Source organism: Strix uralensis, chromosome 37 (genome assembly GCF_047716275.1).
Source record: "Strix uralensis isolate ZFMK-TIS-50842 chromosome 37, bStrUra1, whole genome shotgun sequence".
NCBI lineage: Eukaryota > Metazoa > Chordata > Aves > Strigiformes > Strigidae > Strix > Strix uralensis.
This window is the reverse complement of record NC_134008.1, coordinates 400,109-421,924: the sequence shown is the minus strand read 5'-3', so window position 1 is coordinate 421,924 and position 21,816 is coordinate 400,109. Positions and strand designations below refer to the sequence as shown.

Below are 21,816 nucleotides of genomic sequence, written 5' to 3'. Positions count from 1 at the left end.
GATATCTGGGCACTTTCCCAGGTGTTTGCAGATAAAACTGTAGTGGTCATAGTCCAGGAAAGACAGAGTGGGAGTTTTTGCCACTGACTTAGTGACAAAACAAGGGGCAAGGGCTTTAACCTGAAAGAGAAAAGGTTTAGATTTGATGTAAGGAAGAAATATTTTATGATGAGTGTGTTGTGATGCTGAAATATGCTGCCAAGAGAAGTTTAGGGAGGGGACATCTGCAACTTCTCTGGGCAACACGTTCCAGTGTCTCATCACCTTCACAGTAAGAAATTTCTTCCTTATAACTAATCTAAATCTCCCCTCTTTCAGTTTGAAGTCATAAGCCCTTGTCCTATCCCTACACCCCTGATAAAGAGGCCCTCCCCATCTTTCCCGTAGGCCCCATTGAGTACTGGGAAGCCACTCTAAGTTCTCCCTGGAGCCTTTTCTTCTCCAGGCTGAACAACCCCAACTCTCTCTGCCTGTCCTCAAAGGGGAGGTGCTTCAGTCCCCCTATAACTTTGTGGCTTCCTGTAGACCCACTCGACCAGATCCACGTCCTTATTATATGGGGGGCCCCAGAGCTGGACACAGCACTGCAGGTGGGGGTCTCTAGAGAATGGATTAGTGGAGGAGAATGCCCTCCCTCGACCTGCTGGCCACACTGCTCTTGATGCAGCCCAGGACACGCTTGGCTTTCTGGGCTGCAAGAGCACATTGCTGGCACACAGTCAGTCTTCCATCCACTACTAGTCACAAGTCCTTTTCTGCAGGGCTACTCTCAATCCACTCCTCGCCCAGCCTATATTGGTGCTTGGAATTGCCCCAACCCACGTGCAGAACCTTGCACTTGGGCTTGCTGAACTTCATGAGGTTTGCACAGACCCACCTCTCCAGCCTGTCCAAGTCCCTCTGGATGGATCTGTTCCCTCCAGCGTGTTGGCCAAACCGCACAGCTTGCTGTCGGTGAACTTTCTGAGGGTGCACTCAATCTCTATCTCTCCTTGTAGCCAGTAAAGATGTTAAACAGCATCGGTCTCACCACCAACCCTGAGGAACGCCACTCGTCAGCACTCTCCACTTGGACATTGAGCTGCTGTCTGTAAGTCTTTGAGGAAGACTGTTCAGCCAATTCCTTATCACTGAGTGGTTCATCCATCAAATCCATGTCTCTTCAGTTTAGAAAAAAGGATGTTGTGTGTCAAATGCTTTGCACAAGTCCAGGTACATGACGACAGTTTCTCTTCCAACTGTTCTTTTGGGGTCCAGTGACTGGCCAGACCGGTGTGTGTGCATGTCACGTTGGTGTGTATGTCAGTGGGTATAACCAGTAATGAACATCAAACCAGAGCAACCAGCGAGTAGAAGAGGCCTGGGAGTCCAGTATTTTTGAGAGCCTAAGACTGGACCGGGTAACAGAGAAAACAGAGGGTCTGCAAGTATCTCCTGGAGTAGTAAGGCTGCCCAAAACACCTCCTGGAGAAACCGTGTCATCTTGGGTGGCTGGTATGGCCTTATCAGTAAGGGCATAGCTCTTGATCCAGAGGGCAAACTGTCCTTTATGGAAGAGAGCATCAACAATGCATGGAGCTGTGTCTGGGGATGGACGAGGAGTCAGCTGAGAGCTAAGGGGTCAACATGAGAGGGAAGAACAACATGGGCAATGCTGAGGTGGGTGGATGTCTGCTCCACACCTCTTGGTCAGGAAGAGGATGTAGGTGAGGACTTCTTCAGACAACCGGAAGAAGCCTCATGTTGGCAGGCCCTGGCACTCATGGAGGGCTCACACTATCCCCATATCTGCTGAAGGGGCAACAGAGCAAGGTACAAGCCACACAGGCTGCTTTTGGAGTATGTTGGCTTGTACTGAGAAGTGTGACTGAGGAGGCAGTGAGGTGAGGTGCCCTGTGGGACTTCGTATTTACAAACTTACTTAAAAAAAACCCAAACAAACAACCTGGGTAAAAAACTGGCTGGATGGCCAGGGCCTAAGAGTTGTGGTTAATGGAGTTAAATCTGGCTGGCGGCCGGTCACGAGTGGTGTCCCCCAGGGCTCGGTTTTTGGGGCCACTCCTGTTTAACATGTTTATCGCTGATCTAGACGAGGGGATAGAGTGCACCTTCAGTAAGTTTGCAGATGACACCCAGTTGGGTGGAAGTCTTGATCGGCTCGAGGGTAGGGAGGCTCTGCAGAGAGACCTGGACAGGCTGGAGCGATGGGCTAAGACCAACTGGAGGAGTTTCAATAAGGCCAAATGCTGGGTTCTGCACTTGGGCCACAACAGCCCCCAGCAGTGCTACAGGCTTGGGGAGGAGTGGCTGGAGAGCTGCCAGTCAGAGAGGGACCTCGGCGGGGGGGGGGTGATTGATAGCTGGCTGAACATGAGTCAGCAGTGTGCCCAGGTGGCCAAGAAGACAAATGGTATCCTGGTTTGTATCAGAAATAACATGGCCAGTAGGGAGGGAAGGGATCTTACCTCTGAACTCGGCACTGGTGAGGCCACACCTCAATGACTGGGTTCAGTTTTGGGCCCCTCACTCCAAAAAGGACATTGAATGACTAGAGCATGTCCAGAGAAGGGCAATGAAGCTGGTGCAGGGTTTGGAGCACAGGTCTGATGGGGAGTGGCTGAGGGAACTGGGGTTGTTTAGTCTGGAGAAGAGGAGGCTGAGGGGAGACCTCATCACCCTTTACAACTCCCTGAAAGGAGGGTGCAAAGAGAGGGGATGAGCCTCTTTAACCAAGTAACAAGCGATAGGACAAGAGGGAATGACCTCAGGTTGCGCCAGGGAAGGTTTAGACTAGATATTAGGAAGCATTTCTTTACAGAACAGGTTGTTGGGCATTGGAATGGGCTGTCCAAGGAAGTGGTGAGTCCCCATCCGTGGAGGTGTTTAAGAGTAGGGTTGACATAACACTTAAGGATATGGTGTAGTTGGGAACTGTCAACGTTAGGTTAATGGTTGGACTAGGTGATCTTCAAGGTCTTTTCCAACCTTGATGATTCTGTGATTCTATGAAACAAGGACGAGGTGGTCAGGGATGGAACAGTCAGGGGTGAAGGTAGAGCTGAGGATCCTGAGAGAACGGAAGAAGGCTTCGTGAGAGAAGGCTTTGGCCTGCTGAGGGACTTGATTGGAAGAATCCCACAGGATACCACCGTGTAGAGAAGAGGGGTGCAGACAGATGTTTGGTGGTCAAGGATCTCTTCCAGCTCCAGAACAGTCCATCCTTATATGCAGGAAGTCTTGCAAAGGTGGCAGGAGGCTGGCATGGTTGAGACATAAGCTCCTGACTGAAATGAAGCATGAGGAGGCAGCACAGAGAAGGTGGAAGCTGGCTGCCTTCCAGCCTCAAAGGTTCTGTGACTTTGCTGGAGAGAGACATTGGTGTGTGTGTGTGTGTGTGTGTGCTTGTCTGTGAGTGGGGGAACAGGGGGACAAGGGGATTCCGGGGCCAGGTTCTGGAGAGATGGATGATGTAAGACCAGCTCTTGGAGGGATCCATTTTGTCTGTGTATCTATGCAGGTGCGTATCTTGCAGTAACAGAGTACAGCATACCAACAGCCCACCCTTGTTTTCCTTTCTCCACTGACCATGGTTTTGATTGGCCTAGAAACCTTTCCCTGCACCACGTATCTTCCCTTGATGATATTGCCTGTGTGGGGCAGGGAGGCTGGGTCAGGGCAGGGACAGGGCTGGCTCTGACAGGGGACAGGAAGCAGCTGCCAGGAGGTGACAGCAAGGACAGTTTACAGGGGAGAAATTTATAGAGATTGACTTCATTGTTTTTAGGAAAGCAAAGCTTGCCTGGAACTGGTGGTGGCAAGGAAAGTCAAGAGCAAAAAGGGAAGCTTCAGTGGCTCAATAGAGAACAAGATTGAACAAGGGAAATGCAGGTGTAAGGAACTGTGTTAGACTTTGCTTGTCTCAACACTGCTGGGTCAATCCAATCAGACAATGGCTCACATTTCACAGCCAAAGTGGTCCAGGAGTGGGCAGCCCAGGAGGGAATTTCGTGGGTGTTTCATACTCCGTATTACCCACAAGCAAATGGAATTGTGGAAAGAACAAATGGTCTATTAAAACGCTTCCTCAAACCACATAAGCCAGGATGGGCTGAGCGAGTATAGGATGCAATGACCAGCGTCAACAGTCGCTGGGGAGTAAATGGATGCCCAAAGATCACAGCATTCTGTCCAAAACCTCCAACAATTATGCCAGCCCCTCATGGTCCTGATCACTCTAACAATCCATCTCATTTTCCAGGACAACCTGTCTTCGTTGAACTTCCCACAGTGGGCAAAGTGCCACTGGTGTTGGACACACCCTTTAACAAATACACCTGGAAGGCAAAAGACGCTGTGGAAAAACTCATAGGATTCACACTAGATGGATCGTTCCCTCTTTCTAACCCGAGAAGCGAATTTGATTTTTGTTTCATTTTCAGGAGGAAGCAAGCGACACAGACACACCCACAGAAGGAGTGAAGCAGATGCAGACTTTAGTGTAAATTGGTTAGGATGTGTATGTTAATTTTTGCTATATTATTTTGGGGATCTACCTATAAAACTGCAGGGAAGCCAATTCCCCCACCTTTACCCAACCATATAACCCCCTTGAGGATAATGAATTTGTATTGTTAGCAAAACCTGTAAGTCAAACCTTTAATCTAAGTCACTGTTGGGTTTGTGGAGGACCTCTAGGATTATCAAGCTGGCCGTGAGTTTCTATACCACTTTTCCCATCACAGATTGTAAGCAACTACAGCGACATTGCAAATACTACCTGGGATGATAGTGGAACATGGCCAGTTCAGTTTCCTAATAAGGGTAAATTTTGCTTGAATTGTACTCAGAAAGGAGGACTTGATGTGGGGGAAAGTAGGTGTCAATGGACACTTACACATAAATTGATTAACAAAGATAGAGGTATTTATATATGGTTGTGGCTTAATGAACAAGGATGCAGCAGGGGGTTCAAAGGGGTTTGGTCAAACAAAAATGAAACCGAATATGCCAAATTACAGGGAAACAACTTTTATGATCAAACTTGTGAATGGAAAAACAATACTGGGTCCTGGTATTGTACCATCCGGATAAATAATCACCTGAATGAGGTCTTCAGCCCTTTGGGAAGTGAAAACACAACTTATTTTCAAACCCCAAGGACTGCAGATGGACCATTTGCCAAAGGCACCAAAGCCAAAAAGGGCCATTATTGGATATGTGGACGTACTGCCTACAAACAATTACCAGCGAATTGGTCAGGGATTTGCTATATAGGGATTATCCGACCTCTGTTTTTCCTTCTTCCAGAGGCGGATGGTCCTCAATTGGGAATAAGACTATATGATAAGCTAGGAAACAAAAGGATTGTCTGCAACAAGCAATCTGTTGAGTTTGAAATAGGTGGAACTCAAAAGTGGGGGGAAAATGAGTGGCCCCCTGAAAGAATTATTGAGCATTATGGGCCTGCCACTTGGAATCCCAATGAACCGATATCAGGGGCAAGAGAACCAATTTATAATTTGAACCATATAATTTGACTACAAGCAGTCTTAGAAATTGTTACTAATAAAACTGCTAATGCTATAGACCTTTTAACTCAACAATCTCAACAGATGCGCACTGCAGTCCTTCAACATCGCATGGTTTTAGACTACCTACTAGCTGAAGAGGGAGGAGTATGTGGAAAACTAAATGTCTCTAACTGTTGTTTGGAAATAGACGATGTAGGTGAAGTAGTCCTTCAAGTGACCACAGATGTTAGGAAACTAGCTCGTGTCCCTGTTCAAACATGGAATGGCTGGAGTGGTCATTTATGGTCTTAGTTACCCAGAGCACCATGGGTAAAGCAGCTTCTATTTTATCTAATATGTGCATTTGCCGCCTTGATAGTTTTACCATGTATTACTCCTTGCTTTGTTCAGTTAATCCAATGTGTTGTTTCTAACATGCAATTTATATCTACTGTCGCACCTGATGGTGTAAAGCAAATTCGTATCATTCGCCAACCAAAGCCTGTCGCTGTATCAATCATTTTGGCGGATCCCCAACTCAGGCCAGTCAGACCACCTTCAGCTCCACAGTCTGCGACAGCAACCAGAATGTATACCCTTTTAATACTGAATTTTGTGGCTGTTACTTTGTTAGCTCTTGCTATATTTTCTCTTGCGGCATGTATGTGTTCGTCCTGTAAGTGTCCATGTAAACCGTCTTGTAGTTGTACCTGTTCCTGTAAACAACCACCTCCTTCCCCTCCCCGTTCCCAAAGACCGAGAGCACATTCCTCGGCCCGGTCTGAGACACATCTTGTTTAACTTTGTTTAGTTAAAAAACTATTAGTTGATAGTGTTACTGTTACCTTTTCATATGTTTGTTTAGAACATTGTTAACATTGTTACAGATAGTGTTGTTTATTTACCTTTGTTTAAATTTGGAAAAGAAGTTTCTAGGCCAAAATGATGCATGCGCTTTAGGATAAGGGGGCATGAAAAGGGATTTTCCCGCTGCACATGCTAACCCCAACTCCAGCAGACTGCGTGGACTGCCAGGGCCTCAGACATTTTGTGGTATTTTGTTAAGAATCACAGGAATATGTTAGTAATAATTTTAATTTACTTTATAGCCTTGGCCTTGATAGTTATTCTCTTATTTGTTCTTATAATACATCTTTTTTGTCCCTGTGAATGTCAGTCATGTGAACTGCCGTCATGTTCTTTTGTTGATTCATCGGAGCCTTAAAATTGGTTTGTAAGATGTTTTGGTTTTATAAAGTTAGTTAGTTTTAAGCATGATATATCTGTTAAAGAATGTTATCGGTTATATGTTTGTTAGTTAAAAATGCTTATATTTGTTAAGGATACTTTTAAGGACATGTTTATTGAAAGAAAATTTGATAGAAATTTTGTTTGTTATTGTATTTTGCGCTTTTTCTAGTCTCTCTCTCTCTCTGTACTGTTATCTTTAACGCCACCACGAAGACAGCAATGTTGAGCCATGGGGTGGTGAAACAAACTGTGTTAGACTTTGCTTGTCTCAACACTGCTGTTTCGCGACAACCACTTCCTGGCCTCAGCATTCTGTGGCTCTAAAGGAGTATGCTTTGGAGGAGACGCAGAGTCCCAGACAAAACCACGACATCCACTCAAGGCTAGAACAACGACAGCCTTGGCAGTGCCTGCCAATTATACCTGCGCGCGAGCTGGGTGAAGAGGAAGCCGGGATGAGGAAGGCTGGGTGAAGAGGAAGTCGGGGCGAGGGACATACAAAGTCTGAGGGGACCGCAGGTCGACCCCCACCAGCACGTCCACCATGAAGACCTGGGCATGCGCGCAGGGAGGACCACGGGGCGGCACATATTACAACGAGCTCTGTGGAAATGGGCAGACTCTTTGGAGAAATTGTGGGGACTGGGACAATAAAAGGACTGCGTACTCCTCCCTCGGGGCGCACCTTCTTTGACACCTGCTACTTGGAGCTGGGACTTCAGCAGAGCTTGGAGCTTGGAGCACCATCACCTGCACCGAGCCCGAGCCAACGGAACATCGCTGGATTCCTGGTGGTGGTGGTAATTAGCTGCATATCTACCGTTTTCTTGCTTAGGGATTCTGACTTTCCCTTCCTCTTCCTCTCTGTCCTATCGCTATTACTAATTGTTATAGAAAATAAAGTTCACAAGGTTATACAGCATCTGACCTCGTTTGTGTCTTAATCTCGCTCTTGAGATCGTTTAAGAACACGCCCCGATATTGGATCGGGACAGCAGGGCTGTTGCTGAATGGGGAGGGTGATTTAACAGTAGCAGACACAGGTGGGGCTGGGGGCACTAAATGCCATCCTTGCCTGAGTCTTTACTGAAAAGGTCTCCAGGCCTCAGTGCTCAGGGAAAGGGCTAAACGAGTGGGAGAATACATTCTGGCAGGAACCTCAGGAAATGCAGCAAGGACAAGTGCCAGTGTGTGACCCTGCAGGACACCCCCTGGCAATGACACAGGCTGGGGGCTGCCTGCCTGGGAGAAGCTCTGTGGGAAAGGTCTTGGTGGGTTGGGCAGGAGGCAGCCATGTGCCCTGGCAGCAAGGGAGGCCAGCTGCCCCCAGGGCTTGATGGCCAGGAGTGCAGCCAGGAGATCAAGAGAGGGCATTGTCCAGGTTGCTGTGTCCAGATATCAGATCCCCAGTACAGGAATGATGTTGGCAAACTGGAAGTGGTTTGGTGAATGGCCCCAAGAGAGGCCGGGACTGGAACAGTTTGCCTATGAGGAGAGGCTGAGGGAGCTGGGCTTGTTCAGCCTGGAGAAGGGAGGTCTGAGGGGGACCTCAGTGCAGTCTGGCAACACTTACAAGGAGGCCATAAAGAACAGAGAACTAGGGTCTGCACCATGGTGCATGTTCAGAGGATATAAGATAAGTGTTGGGTGAAACAGGGGATTTTCAATGTGGGGATAAGGAAAAGACTTTTCACCCATGTCAGGGCTAATTCTGATCCAGGTGGCAATGAGCCCTTCCATCCCCTCCGTCTGTCATGGTTGGTCAGATCACAATAACCGAGGTACCCCCAGAATCAGAACCCATGTGGGCCTCTTCTATTGGCTTCACCCCCTCCCCTCCCCAAGGATGCAGTTTCTGTTGGGTGGGTTCTCTGATGTGCTGGATGACCTCACAATGCCTGCTGGCCAGCATGTCTCCTGAGGGCCAGGCAGGCTGCTGCAGTGGAAGTGACCTCATAACCATCTCCATTCCAGCCAGCTCCCCTTGGCCTGCCTGTCCCCTTCCACTCTCTCCTTGTCTTGTCTCTGCTGGGATGAGCAGTTTTGTGATGAACGTCTTGCCACCAATTTGCTGGGGCCAGCTGCTGGCCAATCAGGCTCCTGTAACAGTCATGGCCTCACAATCAACATCACAATTTGTGGTGCCTTTGCCCGTCTCTTCCCATCCACTCCCTTGACTCCTCATCGCTGCTGGACCCCACATTCAACAGCCAAACCCAGCCCCTTCACTGGCCTTTTCCTCTCCCCTGCCCCACAGCTTGGCAGAGCCAGGGTGGGACGTGTCACGTTCAGGCTTTGCAGTGCTCATGCAGAATTATTGCAACAAAGTCGGTGCTGAGATCAGACTCAGTGCTGTGGAGCAGACCCCAGCAAGAAATAACAGCGTTCAACAGTAGATTTGCAGTGGTGGCCACCATGTTGGTTTTGCAAGGGGGCTTCTGTCCATTTACTCAAAGGATTTGCTACTACCAAGATGCACTTGGTGTTTCAAGCTGTCACTGGCAGAGGTCCCACAAAATCAATCTGCAGTTGTGGCCATGGGCCTCCACTCTGTTGGTGCTGGGCTGGGGTTTTTACTCCAGTGTAATCTGCACTGGTCACGGCACAAGACAGACAGCTCCTACCCCAGAGGTCTACATCCTTCTTTGTGTTAGGCCAGCACTCACTGTCCTTCACTCTGCTCAGAGCGTTTGCCTCAGCTCATGGACGAGCTTGATGAGATTCTTCTTGAATATTCTCAGGCACAATCCAATGTTTATTGCCTTCTGCATCGACAGCATAAGAAATATTCCTTTCCCTTACTATGTGGATTGACCTGGTGGGTCTTTTCTTCTGACTCCCTTGAATTTCCCTGGTTGGATGGTAACATTTTCCCAAATAGGGTCAAGGTGGTGGGCTCTGTCACAGCCACTTGAAGTCACTTCTTCTGCAGTTGTTCATCTTGTGATCATACATGACCCGAGAGTGTTCATGGATGCTCCTCTGCCTGCTAATAACAGGGCCAAGCTTCTTGGTTCCCAATGGCCTCTTCAGCTGTGGGTCATCCCCAAGAATCTGCTGCCAAGGGTACCAGGATCCATGGTGCTAGCCCACAGTAACCTGGGCCTTCCCAGTAGAACCTATGGATCTTGACCAAGACTTACTCTGAGTTCCAAGATTGCAGGGAATGCTTTGCATTTATTGTCACTTACGTTAGTGACTATATGCTGTCATGCCAGAGATTAAACTGCTGTTCCAGCTTTCATAGAATCACAGAATCATCTAGGTTGGAAAGGACCTTGAAGATCATCTAGTCCAACTGTTAACCTAGCATTGACAGTTCCCAACTACACCATATCCCTAAGCGCTTTCTTGAGTTTCCTTGAACTCATTTTCTAAACCCTTTAGTTCTGTTTCTACATCTTGTACTTGTTCACCGTCCACGTTCACCTATTTAATTTGTAATCAGTGCATACATCTGTAGATGCAAAAAATTTCCTCACTTTGGATTAAAACTGGTCTCTTAATTTGGGAAAATCTTCAGCATTGTATCCCATTATATTCTTCCAAACAAGTTTCTCAGCAAGCCAGAACCAACTCTCCTGAAGTCCTCCTCTTTGCCTTGTTCCCTTCTTTCAGGAGCCTCAACTCTACTTTCTCACCCCTGACTCTTACATCCCTGACCAGTTCTTCCTTCTTTCTAAGTATGATTTCCTACAGGACACCGGCTCCTCAGTCACCCTTGTCTGGAAGATGCTTTCAGTGAACTCCAAAAACCTCCTGGTTGTCTTTAACTTTGCTATGTTTTCACATTCAGCAAATATTGAGATAAATCAGCTCTGCAACAAGCAATAGGGCTTTTTTCGCTTTCATGAGAAAGTCTTCATCTGCTTTCTTCTTGTCATCACGGGGTCCCTAGGAAACATCCACCCACCACAGTGTTGCCTGTGACCCTTCAGCTCTCAGCTGACTCATCATCCATCCCCAGGCAGAGCTCCACACATTCCTGCTGCTCTCTCCCATAAAAGGCAACTTCCCTTCCATTTCCAGCCCCATGGCTTTATCAGTACCAGGCCCTCAGGACCCCACAGCTTCTCCAGGACAGGGGATCTGTAATGCTCTGCAACTCCTCATGCTGTTCTCTTGTGAGAGACACCCCAGTGAAGATGAGCCAGCTTCATGGAATCATGAAAGCTGACCAAATGGAGCTTCAGTCTGTGGGAACCTTGCGAAATTCTGGGATTCAGTAAATGGACGTCACTTGAAGTTTTACAAGTAAAAGCAGCCAATTCTGCACTGGTGGGAGGTAGGGGACGAATAGCCCCATACATCAGGACAGGCTGGGACCTGACCAGCTGAGCAGTGACTCTGAGCAGAAGGGCCTGGGCACTACGAGGGATGCCCTAAGAGCCAGGAGAGGATGGACACAAGGAACAAGGGCAGCTGCCTACGGGGCTGCATTCGGAGTAGCGTGGGACACCCAGACACCCTGAGTTACCATCCCCCTCCACTCAGCACTGGTGTGGCCCCACACACATGGGTGTGTCCCAGGGTGTGGCTCCCCATTTTGGAGAAGTAGGGAGGACCTGGAGAGTGTTGAGTGAAGGCCTGCCAAGATGGGGTTCGGGACCCAGTGCCCATGGCCTGTGTGGTGTGGCTGAGGGACATGGATTTCTTTGGCCCAGTGGTGTGGAGGATGCAGGCACTGTAGGAGTAGCCTAAGAGTGACTGAGAGGTGATTTCAGAGATGATGGATCTTTTCTTTGTAGTAAGAAACAGCATGAGAAATAACTAACTCCACAAAATGCAGCTGGAGAGGCACAGACTGGAGACAGAGAAATGTCACTCGAAGGGCAGTGCTCTCATGTAACAAGTCACCCAGAGGGAGACTGGAGCAGCCCCAGGATTTGTGTTTCAAGAAGCAACCAGGGAGGATGAAGATGCTCAGGTGAGAGGAAGCTGTGGTAGCCGAGTGGATGTCTCCAGCCTGCAGAGAAAGAGGTGCAGGTGTGGGACACCGTAGGACAGCCTGTGGTGGGGACAATAGGGGGATAAGGAAAATCCCCCAGCAGAGATGAGCTCTTTCTGCCCTTGGCTCTGGCTGTTGTCTCTGCAAGGATGTCAATGAGGAAGCACCTTTCCCTTACAGCACTGGGTCTCATGGCCTCCCCTTCCCCACCCGAGAGCCTGGGAAGCTGTTGGACCATAGTCCTACCCTTGGCATTGCCCATCCCCACATCACACTGCCCCAGGAAGAGCCCTGAGCTATGTGTGAGGGACAGGATCTCTCTTCCCAGGGGCTGGGGGTCGGGCCTTGAGCTTTTGGCTTAATGTAACACATTCAGCTTTATTTAGCATCTGTTCCACCTTGACACAGCCTTTGTCATCACTGCCTGGAGTTTTCTGCTCTAACCAGCCCCTGAGGAGGCTTTGTCAGTAATGGTCCTCACCGGGACCCATTAACACTCCAAGTAACTTTGGAGTTTGCATCTGAGTTTGACTTCTTGACAGGCATCTTCATCGTCCTATCACTGTCTGAGGTTCATGGACTCAGCACCAAACCCACCCGAGGGGTCATTAAAACGCATTGGGCTGGTCCTCTGCTGTGAAGCTGGGCCAGGCTCCTGGGACGGAGGGAGCTCATGGCTAGTGGCCAGCGCTGCAGAGAGACAGCTCTGCCCAGGAGCAGCTCCTCTGCAAAGTGCAACAGGGCCGGGCACAGAGAGGGGAAAGGCAGACAGGAAGGGGATGATGCTGAGAGCTCACTGGAGGAGAAATCTTCACAGGTATTGACACAGTAAGTCTCTGGGTGCAGGGAAATGCAGCTGCAGGTCATGGAGGGATCTGGTGAAGCCGGCACAGCCGACAGGAATCTCCCTCCTGTCTAGAGGAGGAGGACATGCTCCAGAGCAGGGCTTCCCTGCTGCACTGTCAGAGGGACAGGCCATGGCGGCTCCCTTCTCCTGGGGACGGCTGCAGGGGTGTGCAGCCACGGGTGCAGCCAGGGGTGCCCAGGGCTGTCCTTCAGAGCAAGGTCCCTGCAGCCCAGGGGCTGTGTGCTGGGGCAGGGAATCTGCCACCTGCCAGGGTCAGCACTTAGCCTGCCCCGGGAGCTCCCCACAGCGCTGTGGGGAGAAGTTGTGGGGGGAAGGAGAGACCCCTGGCAGGGCAGCGTGTATGAGAAAGTAAGAGCGCATGGCTTGCAGATAGCCTCAGTGTCACCTTCACAGACTCATCAGGGTTGGTCTGATGTTCCCATCAGAGCTTGAACACAGAGAGATACCCCTGCGCAGGGCCCTGCTGCCAGGAGGGGTCTGCAGGGCAGAGCTGAGCACACAGCAGGTGGGATGGGGGCTGTGAGCACTGACAGGGAGGAGATTTGGAGGAAAACAGCTCCCACAGACAGCTCCAGGGAGAAGAGGGTCCAGTCACGCCTCTGCATCACTCTCTGCTCAGATACAGGGGGAATCAGAGAACAATTTGGAGAAATGGGCTTTGGAACCACACACTTCCAAACTCAAAACTGTCCTATTTCTTCTTCGTGTACGTTGTTAGTGAGATCATACTCCAGTGGAGAGAGGTATAAAAAACAAAGGGCAATTGCGTGGTCACTCGTGGGCAGACCATCTCTCCTGACTCTGCATGAGGGCACGGGGAACCCTTTTGTCCCTCAGTCCTACCCAGTTTTAGGCTGAGAGTGGCGCAAGAGATTTTGTCTTCTGCCCCTTCAGAGAAAGTGCCCTCCCTCGGCAGCAAAAATATGAGCTCATAAAAAGTAGTTGAATGAAGTTCCCCCAAAGAAAGAGAAGTAATTTGGGGGGCAGTTTTTGGGAAATACCATCAAATTGACTCAAACAAATCTGCCCTAACTTGTCAATGTCCTCTCCTTTTTCAACAGTGGCGCTCGCCCAGAGTGAAGAAATGTCCAACGTAAGCTCCATCACTGAGTTCCTCCTCTTGGCATTCACAGACACACGGGAGCTGCAGCTCTTGCACTTCTGGCTCTTCCTGGGCATCTACCTGGCTGCCCTCCTGGGCAACGGCCTCATCATCACTGCCATCGCCTGTGACCACCACCTGCACACCCCCATGTACTTCTTCCTCCTCAACCTCTCCCTCCTCGACCTGGGCTCCATCTCCACCACTCTCCCCAAAGCCATGCACAATTCCCTCTGGGACAACATGGACATTTCCTACTACAGATGTGCCACACAGGTCTTTTTCTTTCTCTTCTTGATGGTGGGGGAGTGTTTCCTTCTCACCATCATGTCCTATGACCGCTATGTTGCCATCTGCAAACCGTTGCATTATGGGACCCTCCTGGGCAGCAGAGCTTGTGTCCACATGGCAGCAACTGCCTGGGGCACTGGGTTTCTCTATGCTGTGCTACACACGGCCAACACATTTTCACTACCACTCTGCCATGGCAACATCTTGCACCATTTTTTCTGTGAAATCCCTCAGATCCTCAAGCTCTCCTGCTCACACTCCTACCTCAGGGAAGTTGGGCTTCTTGTGGTTAGTGCCTGTTTACTTTTTGGATGTTTTGTTTTCATTGTGGCTTCCTATGTGCAGATCTTGAGGGCCGTGCTGAGGATCCCCTCTGAGCAGGGACGGCACAAAGCCTTTTCCACGTGCCTCCCTCACCTGGCTGTGGTCTCCCTCTTTATTAGCACTGGTGTGTTTGCCTACCTGAAACCACCCTCTGTGTCCTCCCCATATCTGGACCTGGTGTTTGCAGTCTTGTACTCAGTGGTAACTCCAACACTGAACCCACTCATCTACAGCATGAGGAACCAGGAGCTCAAGGATTCCCTGAGGAAATTGATTGGTTGTTTTTTAGCAGTCATAGACTGTCAAACTTCCTCTGCAAACAACTCCCAGTGTATGTCATGACAGCCCAAACCTGTCTTTCCTTCTTTATATAATTATTCTCTTTCTGGCAATGATGTGGTCTACAAAGAATTGTTAATATGGAGGTTAAACACCTTCCCTGCTCTCCCCTCATCCACCAGCTGAGGCATCTTATTGCTGTGGTGGGTTAACTGTGGCTAATCACCGAACTGCCACCCAGCTGCTCGCTCACTCCTTCTCAGGATGGGGGAGAAAATACGAAAAATGAAAATGAGAAAGCTGCTGGGTGGGGACAAAGACAGAGAGATCACTTCCCAGCTCCCATTGCAGGTAAGACTTGCCTTGGGGGAAAGTGACTCAATTTATTGAGAATTAAAAGAGACATTTAATTATAAATTCAGCTAATGGGGGAAAAAAGACAAACATTAAAATACCACTTTTCCTCTTCTGTGCCCCAGGCTCAGCTTCAGTCCTTCACTCCAGGCTCCTCTCCCCCATCCCGAGCAGTGCAGGGGATTTTGGGACTGGGGGTCACAAACAGTACATAACAGTTTTTCTCTGCTTCTCCTTCTTTCCCACAGTTTTTCTCTGCTCTGGCACTAATCCTCCATGGGCTGCAGGGAAGATCTGCTCCACCATGGAGCGCCTCCTCCTCTTTCTCCAACCTTGGTGTTCCTTCTGTTGTTTATCAATGTGTTTATTCCCTCCACCTCTACCGGTGTGGTGTTTTCTGCTCTTTCTTGAATATGTTTTCACAGAGCCAGGACCAGTTTTGCTGATGGGTTTATCTGTGCCCTGCGTTGAGACCATTGTGGAGCTGGAAACAGATCTGTGTGGCACAGGGCAACCCCTGACCTCGTCCCACAGAGCCACCCTTGCAGCCCCTCCAGCTATCAACCCCTTGTCACATACGCCCCATACAGTCACCCGCTGTGGAAAGGGGATGTGAAAAAGCCTTTTTTTTGTGTTTTTTTTTTTGTTTTGTTTTGTTTTGTTTTGTTTTTTTCCCTGTTGAACTATGGTTTCCTTTATTGTTCTCTGCTGGAAATTAAGAAACAACTTTCTGTGGGTGTGTGTGCAGGCAGTTCTCCAAATGGAGCAGGTGGGAATTGGTGCAAATGAGCTGCAACCTTCAGCTACAGACAGAAAGACTGTAGTGGCCAAAATAACGAGTCAGAGAGTTTTTTCTTCTTCATGCAGACAGGCAGTTTATTCTTATTATAGTACATACTTATGCTCTGGTTAAAGCTCTTACTTCATAATTAGCAAATCAGCAATTAGACAGCTATCTACCTTTTCTCCTATCAGCATAAGACCACTCTAACAATCACTGTGCAGACCAATCACCTTCTTGTTCACGTGCTTTTCATGCAGTGGTAACTTTTCCTAGTTCAGTGTTGCAGCTGTCCATTGTTTTTCCCTGCCACCTTGGCACAACTCAGCAGTTTCTTATCTTTCTCCCAAGGCCTGTTTCTCATCAAAGTCTTTCTGCTTCTCAGGGGCTGCGCAGAGCTGACAGGACGATGTCGACTTGCCTGTCTCCCACACCTCCCCCTTACTTTGTTTTACAGCTGCACCTGCAAGACTTGTTTCAAAGCTTTATCAATTAAGGTTTAGACAAACTTCAAAAAACACAGTATACATAAAATAATTCTACAAAAGGCTAAAAACAATACAGCAGTTACAGTTACCAGTTGAAAAGAGTAGGCTGGTTTCACTGCTAATAATTAAAGCATATGACTAAGTATTACAAAATAAACAATAAGGAAAATACAGAATAGCGCACTCACTTAATGGGGTACTAATATTCAGATCCACAATTGCTGGGGAACCCTGGTTGCAGCAAGAATTTAGAGTGCCCTTCCTCACAAACCGGAAATCCTACGTGATGCGTCCATCCGTAGGTGAGGCATCCAAAGTCACTGCAAACAAGTCCAGCCTCATTTATCTAAATCAACAGGCCAAAATAACTGGCACTTTTCTTTGAGCAGAAACATCTGATTTCATCATCCTGTTGGGTTCCACCCAGAGCCTGGCCACCACTCAAGGGGGGAAAACCAAAGGAGTTTCTGATAAGGTTAAACACTTGAGTTCTTAATTCTTAATATTGCTAAACAAAGGAAGTTGAATACACACATTTTTGCAGCATTTCATCCTTATTAATAACTACATTTTGTCTAAGCTACATCTTTCACTAGTGACTAGTAACCCTATATATTTAGTTACTGATCAAATACTAATAATGCTAATAGGAATACAGATTTTACTAATTCAGACTCCTCTAAGTGATAGCTGCAGTCACTGAGTTCCTAGGGGAATGTAGTCTGCATGTCAATTCCTGCCTCATTAGTTGAGGGGTCTGTGGCATCGGGTTGGAGGGTTGCTCCTTCCAGCTCACAATATGGCTTAACTTTCCTTGCTGGTATCCACCAGGGACCTGTGGGTGATAAAAAACAAGCATACCCCCACCCCCATACCAGCAGATCCACTCTCCAGGTTGGGCCTCCTTCAGGATCCTTATACAAGACCCGTGGTTTAATTGCAGAGTCTGTTGTAGTGCTAAAATGATGTTCTGCTGCTGTCAAAGCAAAATGATTTCTGTTTAAGAAATTAAGATTATATAAAGCCATTGCCAGTTGATTATGTGGTGTGTCCAGAGAATTCCCCTTTCTTTGTTTTAAAATCAAGGCCTTTAGTGTACTGACCATCAGAAAGATTTAAAGTTAGTCCTTTTAGGATGTGTATGCCTGTTATATATTCAGGAACAGGGGGAAACATGACTGAATACAATTGTCCGGAGAGGTTTCGTATTTTCGTTTCTATTTGTGTTTGTACAGTTTTTCCTGAGGTTCCCATATGTTAAGGAAGACTCCACTCCAGCATCAATGAGGGCATTTACAGTTTGTGCAGACCATAATATTGATTCACTGCCCTTGCTTCCTGCAAAGGGTACAAGTTAGACCCAGACATTTGTTTTTGGTTGTGCTAGCACCCAGGCTGCAGAGGTGATACTTCTGAGGAGGGCATTAAAAATGGTCGCACATTTCGTGCTGGTATCCATTGCGGACCAGGATCTGTAGAGACACAAGCATACCCACGTCCCCAAGTAACAAGGTCCCATGGGCCTTCCCACTTACAGGAGATAAGATCCTGCACTAGGACTTTGGCATGAGGAACAGATACTTCGTTCGAGCTCTGTAATGACAAAAAATGTGTTAATATCACAGGGTTATTGGAATATTGTGGGATGGTAAGATGATTCAAAGTATACATTGCTTTAGCAAGACGGCTGTGTGGCATCTCTCCTTGCATTCCCCCTCTTTGTTTTTCAAGCAATCGCTTGAGAGTAGCATGGGTACGTTCGACAATGGCTTGTCCTGCGGGGGAATGAGGAATGCCAGTTACATGTGACACACCTCATTGGTGTAAAAACGCGCGGGTGTGGGCTGCCAAATATCCTGGACCGTTGTCTGTTTTAACGCAGTGAGGGATGCCTAAAGCTGCAAAGGCAGATCTCCAGTGCGAGGAAACATCTCGACTTTTCTCTCCTGAATGGGCGGTAGCCCATACTGCTGTGGAAAAGGTGTCACAGAAACATGCACATATTTCAAGTGCCCAAATTCAGGTATATGAGTAAAATCTGTTTGCCACAACTGAAGGCTCTGTAGACCTCTAGGGTTAACTCCTAGCTGGGGCACAGATATGTGTTGTTGTCAGTCTGGACACGAAGTTGTAATGTCTTTGGCAACAGAAGGAGTCAAGTCAAACTGTCATTGTAATGTTCTGGCACCTTGGTGGAAAAAGGCATGAGAAGTCACAGCTTGTTGAAATTTGTCTGGAAGAGGAGCAGCCGAAGCTGGGGCTGCAAGAGCATCAGCTTGTGCATTCCCTTCATTAATAAACCCTGGCAGTCCAGTATGGCTTCGGACATGCAGCATATAAAAGGGTTGCGACTGAGATTGCAACTCATGCCACAAAGTCTTTAAAAGAAAAAACAGATTCTTATTGTTCACTTCTTTTAAAAGAGATCTATCTAATCTCTTAACAACATCAGCTTCATAGGCAGAATCTGTAACTATATTTAGTGGAACATGAGGAAATCTTTGACAAGCCATTGCAACAGCTTGGAGTTCCACTAACTGAGAAGACCCTTCCTCTCATCCGATAAGGTCTTGCGATTCACCATCCTGCTTCCATGTAACAAGTGCTTTTCCAGTCTTTCTGGACCCATCAGTAAGACAGTAAGGCCGGAAAGTGGCACCGGGGAAACCAAAGGACGTTGCACAATTTGCAATTCCAAATGCATTTTCAGAAGTTTATGTGATGATAAGTGAAATAATATTTTCCCTGAAAAATCCAACAGTGACATTTGCAGATCCGTACTGTTTGCTAAACACCAATCAAGATAGTCATTTTTTATAGGAACCAGAATGTTTTTTGGATCTTGGCCTGTTAATTGCACACATTGACGGCCTTTATAAATTAATTTTGCTACCAATTCTATGTGAGTGCTTACTGTTTTCTTTGGTTGATAAGCCAAAAATACCCACTCCAATATTAACAGCAGGTCAGTGAGTTGGTCATCCCACTGTCCTAGAATGCCTATTGGGTGATTGTTGTTTAGCATGACATAAAGATTAACTTCAAGCTGGTCATTAATCCTATAAACTTGCTTATTTGCAACAGCGTCGGCAACAATACTCAAAACAGCTTTTGCCTCTGGGGACAGTTGTCGAGCTGAAAGTAGGTCTGAGTCTCCCTTTAAAAGGTGAAACAGTGGAGCCAAAAGGGCATTTGTAATGCCCAGCAAGGGCCGTAACCAATTGATTGAACTCAATAATTTCTGCACATCATTCAAAGTTTTTACTTCATCATTAATTTGAATCAGTTGTGGCTGGATAGTGTGATCTAATATTTTCACCCCTCGATATCTCCAGGGCAGCAGTGTTTGAACCTTTTCAGGGGCAATGTGCAAACCATATATTTCCAGCGCCTGCCGTAAAACTGGCATCACTTCCTGCAAATGCATTTTTGTTGGTGCAGCTGTTAAGATGTCATCCATGTAATGATAACAACATACGTTAGGGAACTGTTTCCCAACTGTTGAAAGAGCTAAGGCAACATACCACTGGCAAATGGTCGGACTGTTTTTCATGCCCTGGGGCAAGACCGTCCAATGATATCTTTTACAGGGTTCTTGAATGTTTACTGTTGGAACTGTAAAGGCGAATTTCGGGGCATCATCAGGATACAACGGGATCACAAAAAACCAATATTTCAGGTCAATTACACATATGTCCCATTCTCTTGGTATCATTGTTGGTGAGGGCATCCCAGGTTGTAAGGCGCCCATACTTTCCATCGCTGCATTGACCTGCCTGAGGTCATGCAGCAGCCTCCATTTGACAGATTTCTTTTTGATTACAAAACCAGGTGTATTCCAAGGACTATTAGAAGGTTCAATATGGCCTTGGTCTAATTTCTCTTGTACTAAGGACTGCAGGGCACATAGCTTTTCTTGGGACAGGGGCCACTGATCAACTCAAATAGGGGTAGTTGTCAACTATTTCAAAGGAATGGTTGGTCTCTTTGTGCCCTCTGTGACAGTGGCCCCTATGAAAAACCCACTGGCTGTGAACTGATAGTCGTGTCCCACATTCCCAGTACATCTTGTCCCCATAGATTTAGAGGGACTGCCACTACATAGGGCCGTACTGTGGCCACTTGTCCTTCTGGGTTAACAATTTGAACTGGCATAATACTCTGACAAGTGGTCATGGCTCCTCCTATTCCTGCTAATGCTGCCCCAATATTTATCGTTGGCCAATTTTTGGGCCAATCTCGGGATGATATAATAGTGATGTCAGCTCCTGTATCTATCATCCCCTTGGTCCTCACATCTTTTGGAGTACCTTTGGATAACGAAAGCATACATGTCATAATAGTACATGAAGATCTGATGTTCTGCGTCCAATAGATCTGCGGAGTACCTGTGGAGCCAAAACCCCCAGTTCCCCTGGTCCGTTGTTCCGCGCCCAGGGCCTGTGAAACAAATGGTACAAGTTGAGCAATACGACAGTTAGCAGGAACAGTTACTGGTGGAGATGGTGTCCACATCATAGCACAAATTTGACCCTCATAATCTGCATCAATTACTCCTGGGAGAACAAACAATCCTTGTAAAGTAGTACTAGAACGTCCTAACAACAAGGCACTTAATCCATTCCCTAACGGGCCATACACCAGGAGAGGCACTTTGTGAACTTTCTCATCAGAAATAGTCACTGACGTGGCTGTGGCGACATCCACTCTGGCACTTCCTGAGGTTTTTGCTGCGAGTCCGCCACATAGGCCTGAAATGGATTCCGAGGAGTTATTTGTGTCGCAGCGCAGCCCTCCCTTCGCGCCCCGCCCTCCGTTTCCCTGATTATGGCAGAGTATCAGGGGCTACCCTTGCGCATTAATTTTCGAGCGACAGTCCTTGGCATAGTGCCGTGTTTTTTTACATCTTGCACAGAGTATATTTGCAGCAGACGTATTGTTAACATGCTCTTTTCTTGGACAGTTCTTTTTAAAATGTCCTGTTCAGCCACAGCCATAGCGAGGTCCATCCCCCCTTACTGCGACGGCAACTGTTTTTGTCAGTGTCTCCATTTGATGTATTGCTGTCCCAACCTTACTTCAGGCATTTATCATTTCTACCAGTGAGGGGTTAGCACTGGGTAATGCTGCAATTACACGTCTGCAATCTCATTAACATTGTCTTGTGCAAGCTGTAGAATTAGAGCCTCTTTTGCTGGTTTATTATTAACTTGTTTCTCTAATGCATCCCATAGCCTATCTAGAAATGACATATATGATTCACCTGCCTTTTGTTTAATCGTACTCCAGGATGCTTTCAGAGCCCCGACATCTGGTACTTGAAGTAAAGCCTGAAAAGCCAGCACTTTGGCTTGTTGTAAAATCAACGTATGTAACTGGGCTTGCACTTGTGGGGCATTAAGAGGGTGGTCTCCTAGCAATTGTGGAAGTCCTGCCCCAAAACGAGGGTTGTCTTGTAGGAATTCCAAATTGGCTAAAGCCTACTCCTGTGCGAGCTGCCTCCATTTTGCTTCAAACACCATTAGCTGCATAGGAGTTAAACAGACCTGAGCCAAGCTCCGACAATCATGAGGTGTTGATTCACTAGTATAGATTCCTTGCAAAAGCAATTGAGCATAAG

The 21,816-nt window shown here is 47.5% G+C and overlaps 1 protein-coding gene across 1 annotated transcript; it reads left to right on the top strand.

Moving 5' to 3' along the window:
- Positions 1-13,661: 13,661 nt before the first annotated feature.
- LOC141937106 (olfactory receptor 14A16-like) lies at positions 13,662-14,636 on the top strand. The gene has a single exon (XM_074854509.1). It carries the CDS (start codon positions 13,662-13,664, stop codon positions 14,634-14,636), a length of 975 nt encoding a protein of 324 aa, XP_074710610.1.
- The last annotated feature ends 7,180 nt before the right edge of the window (positions 14,637-21,816 follow it).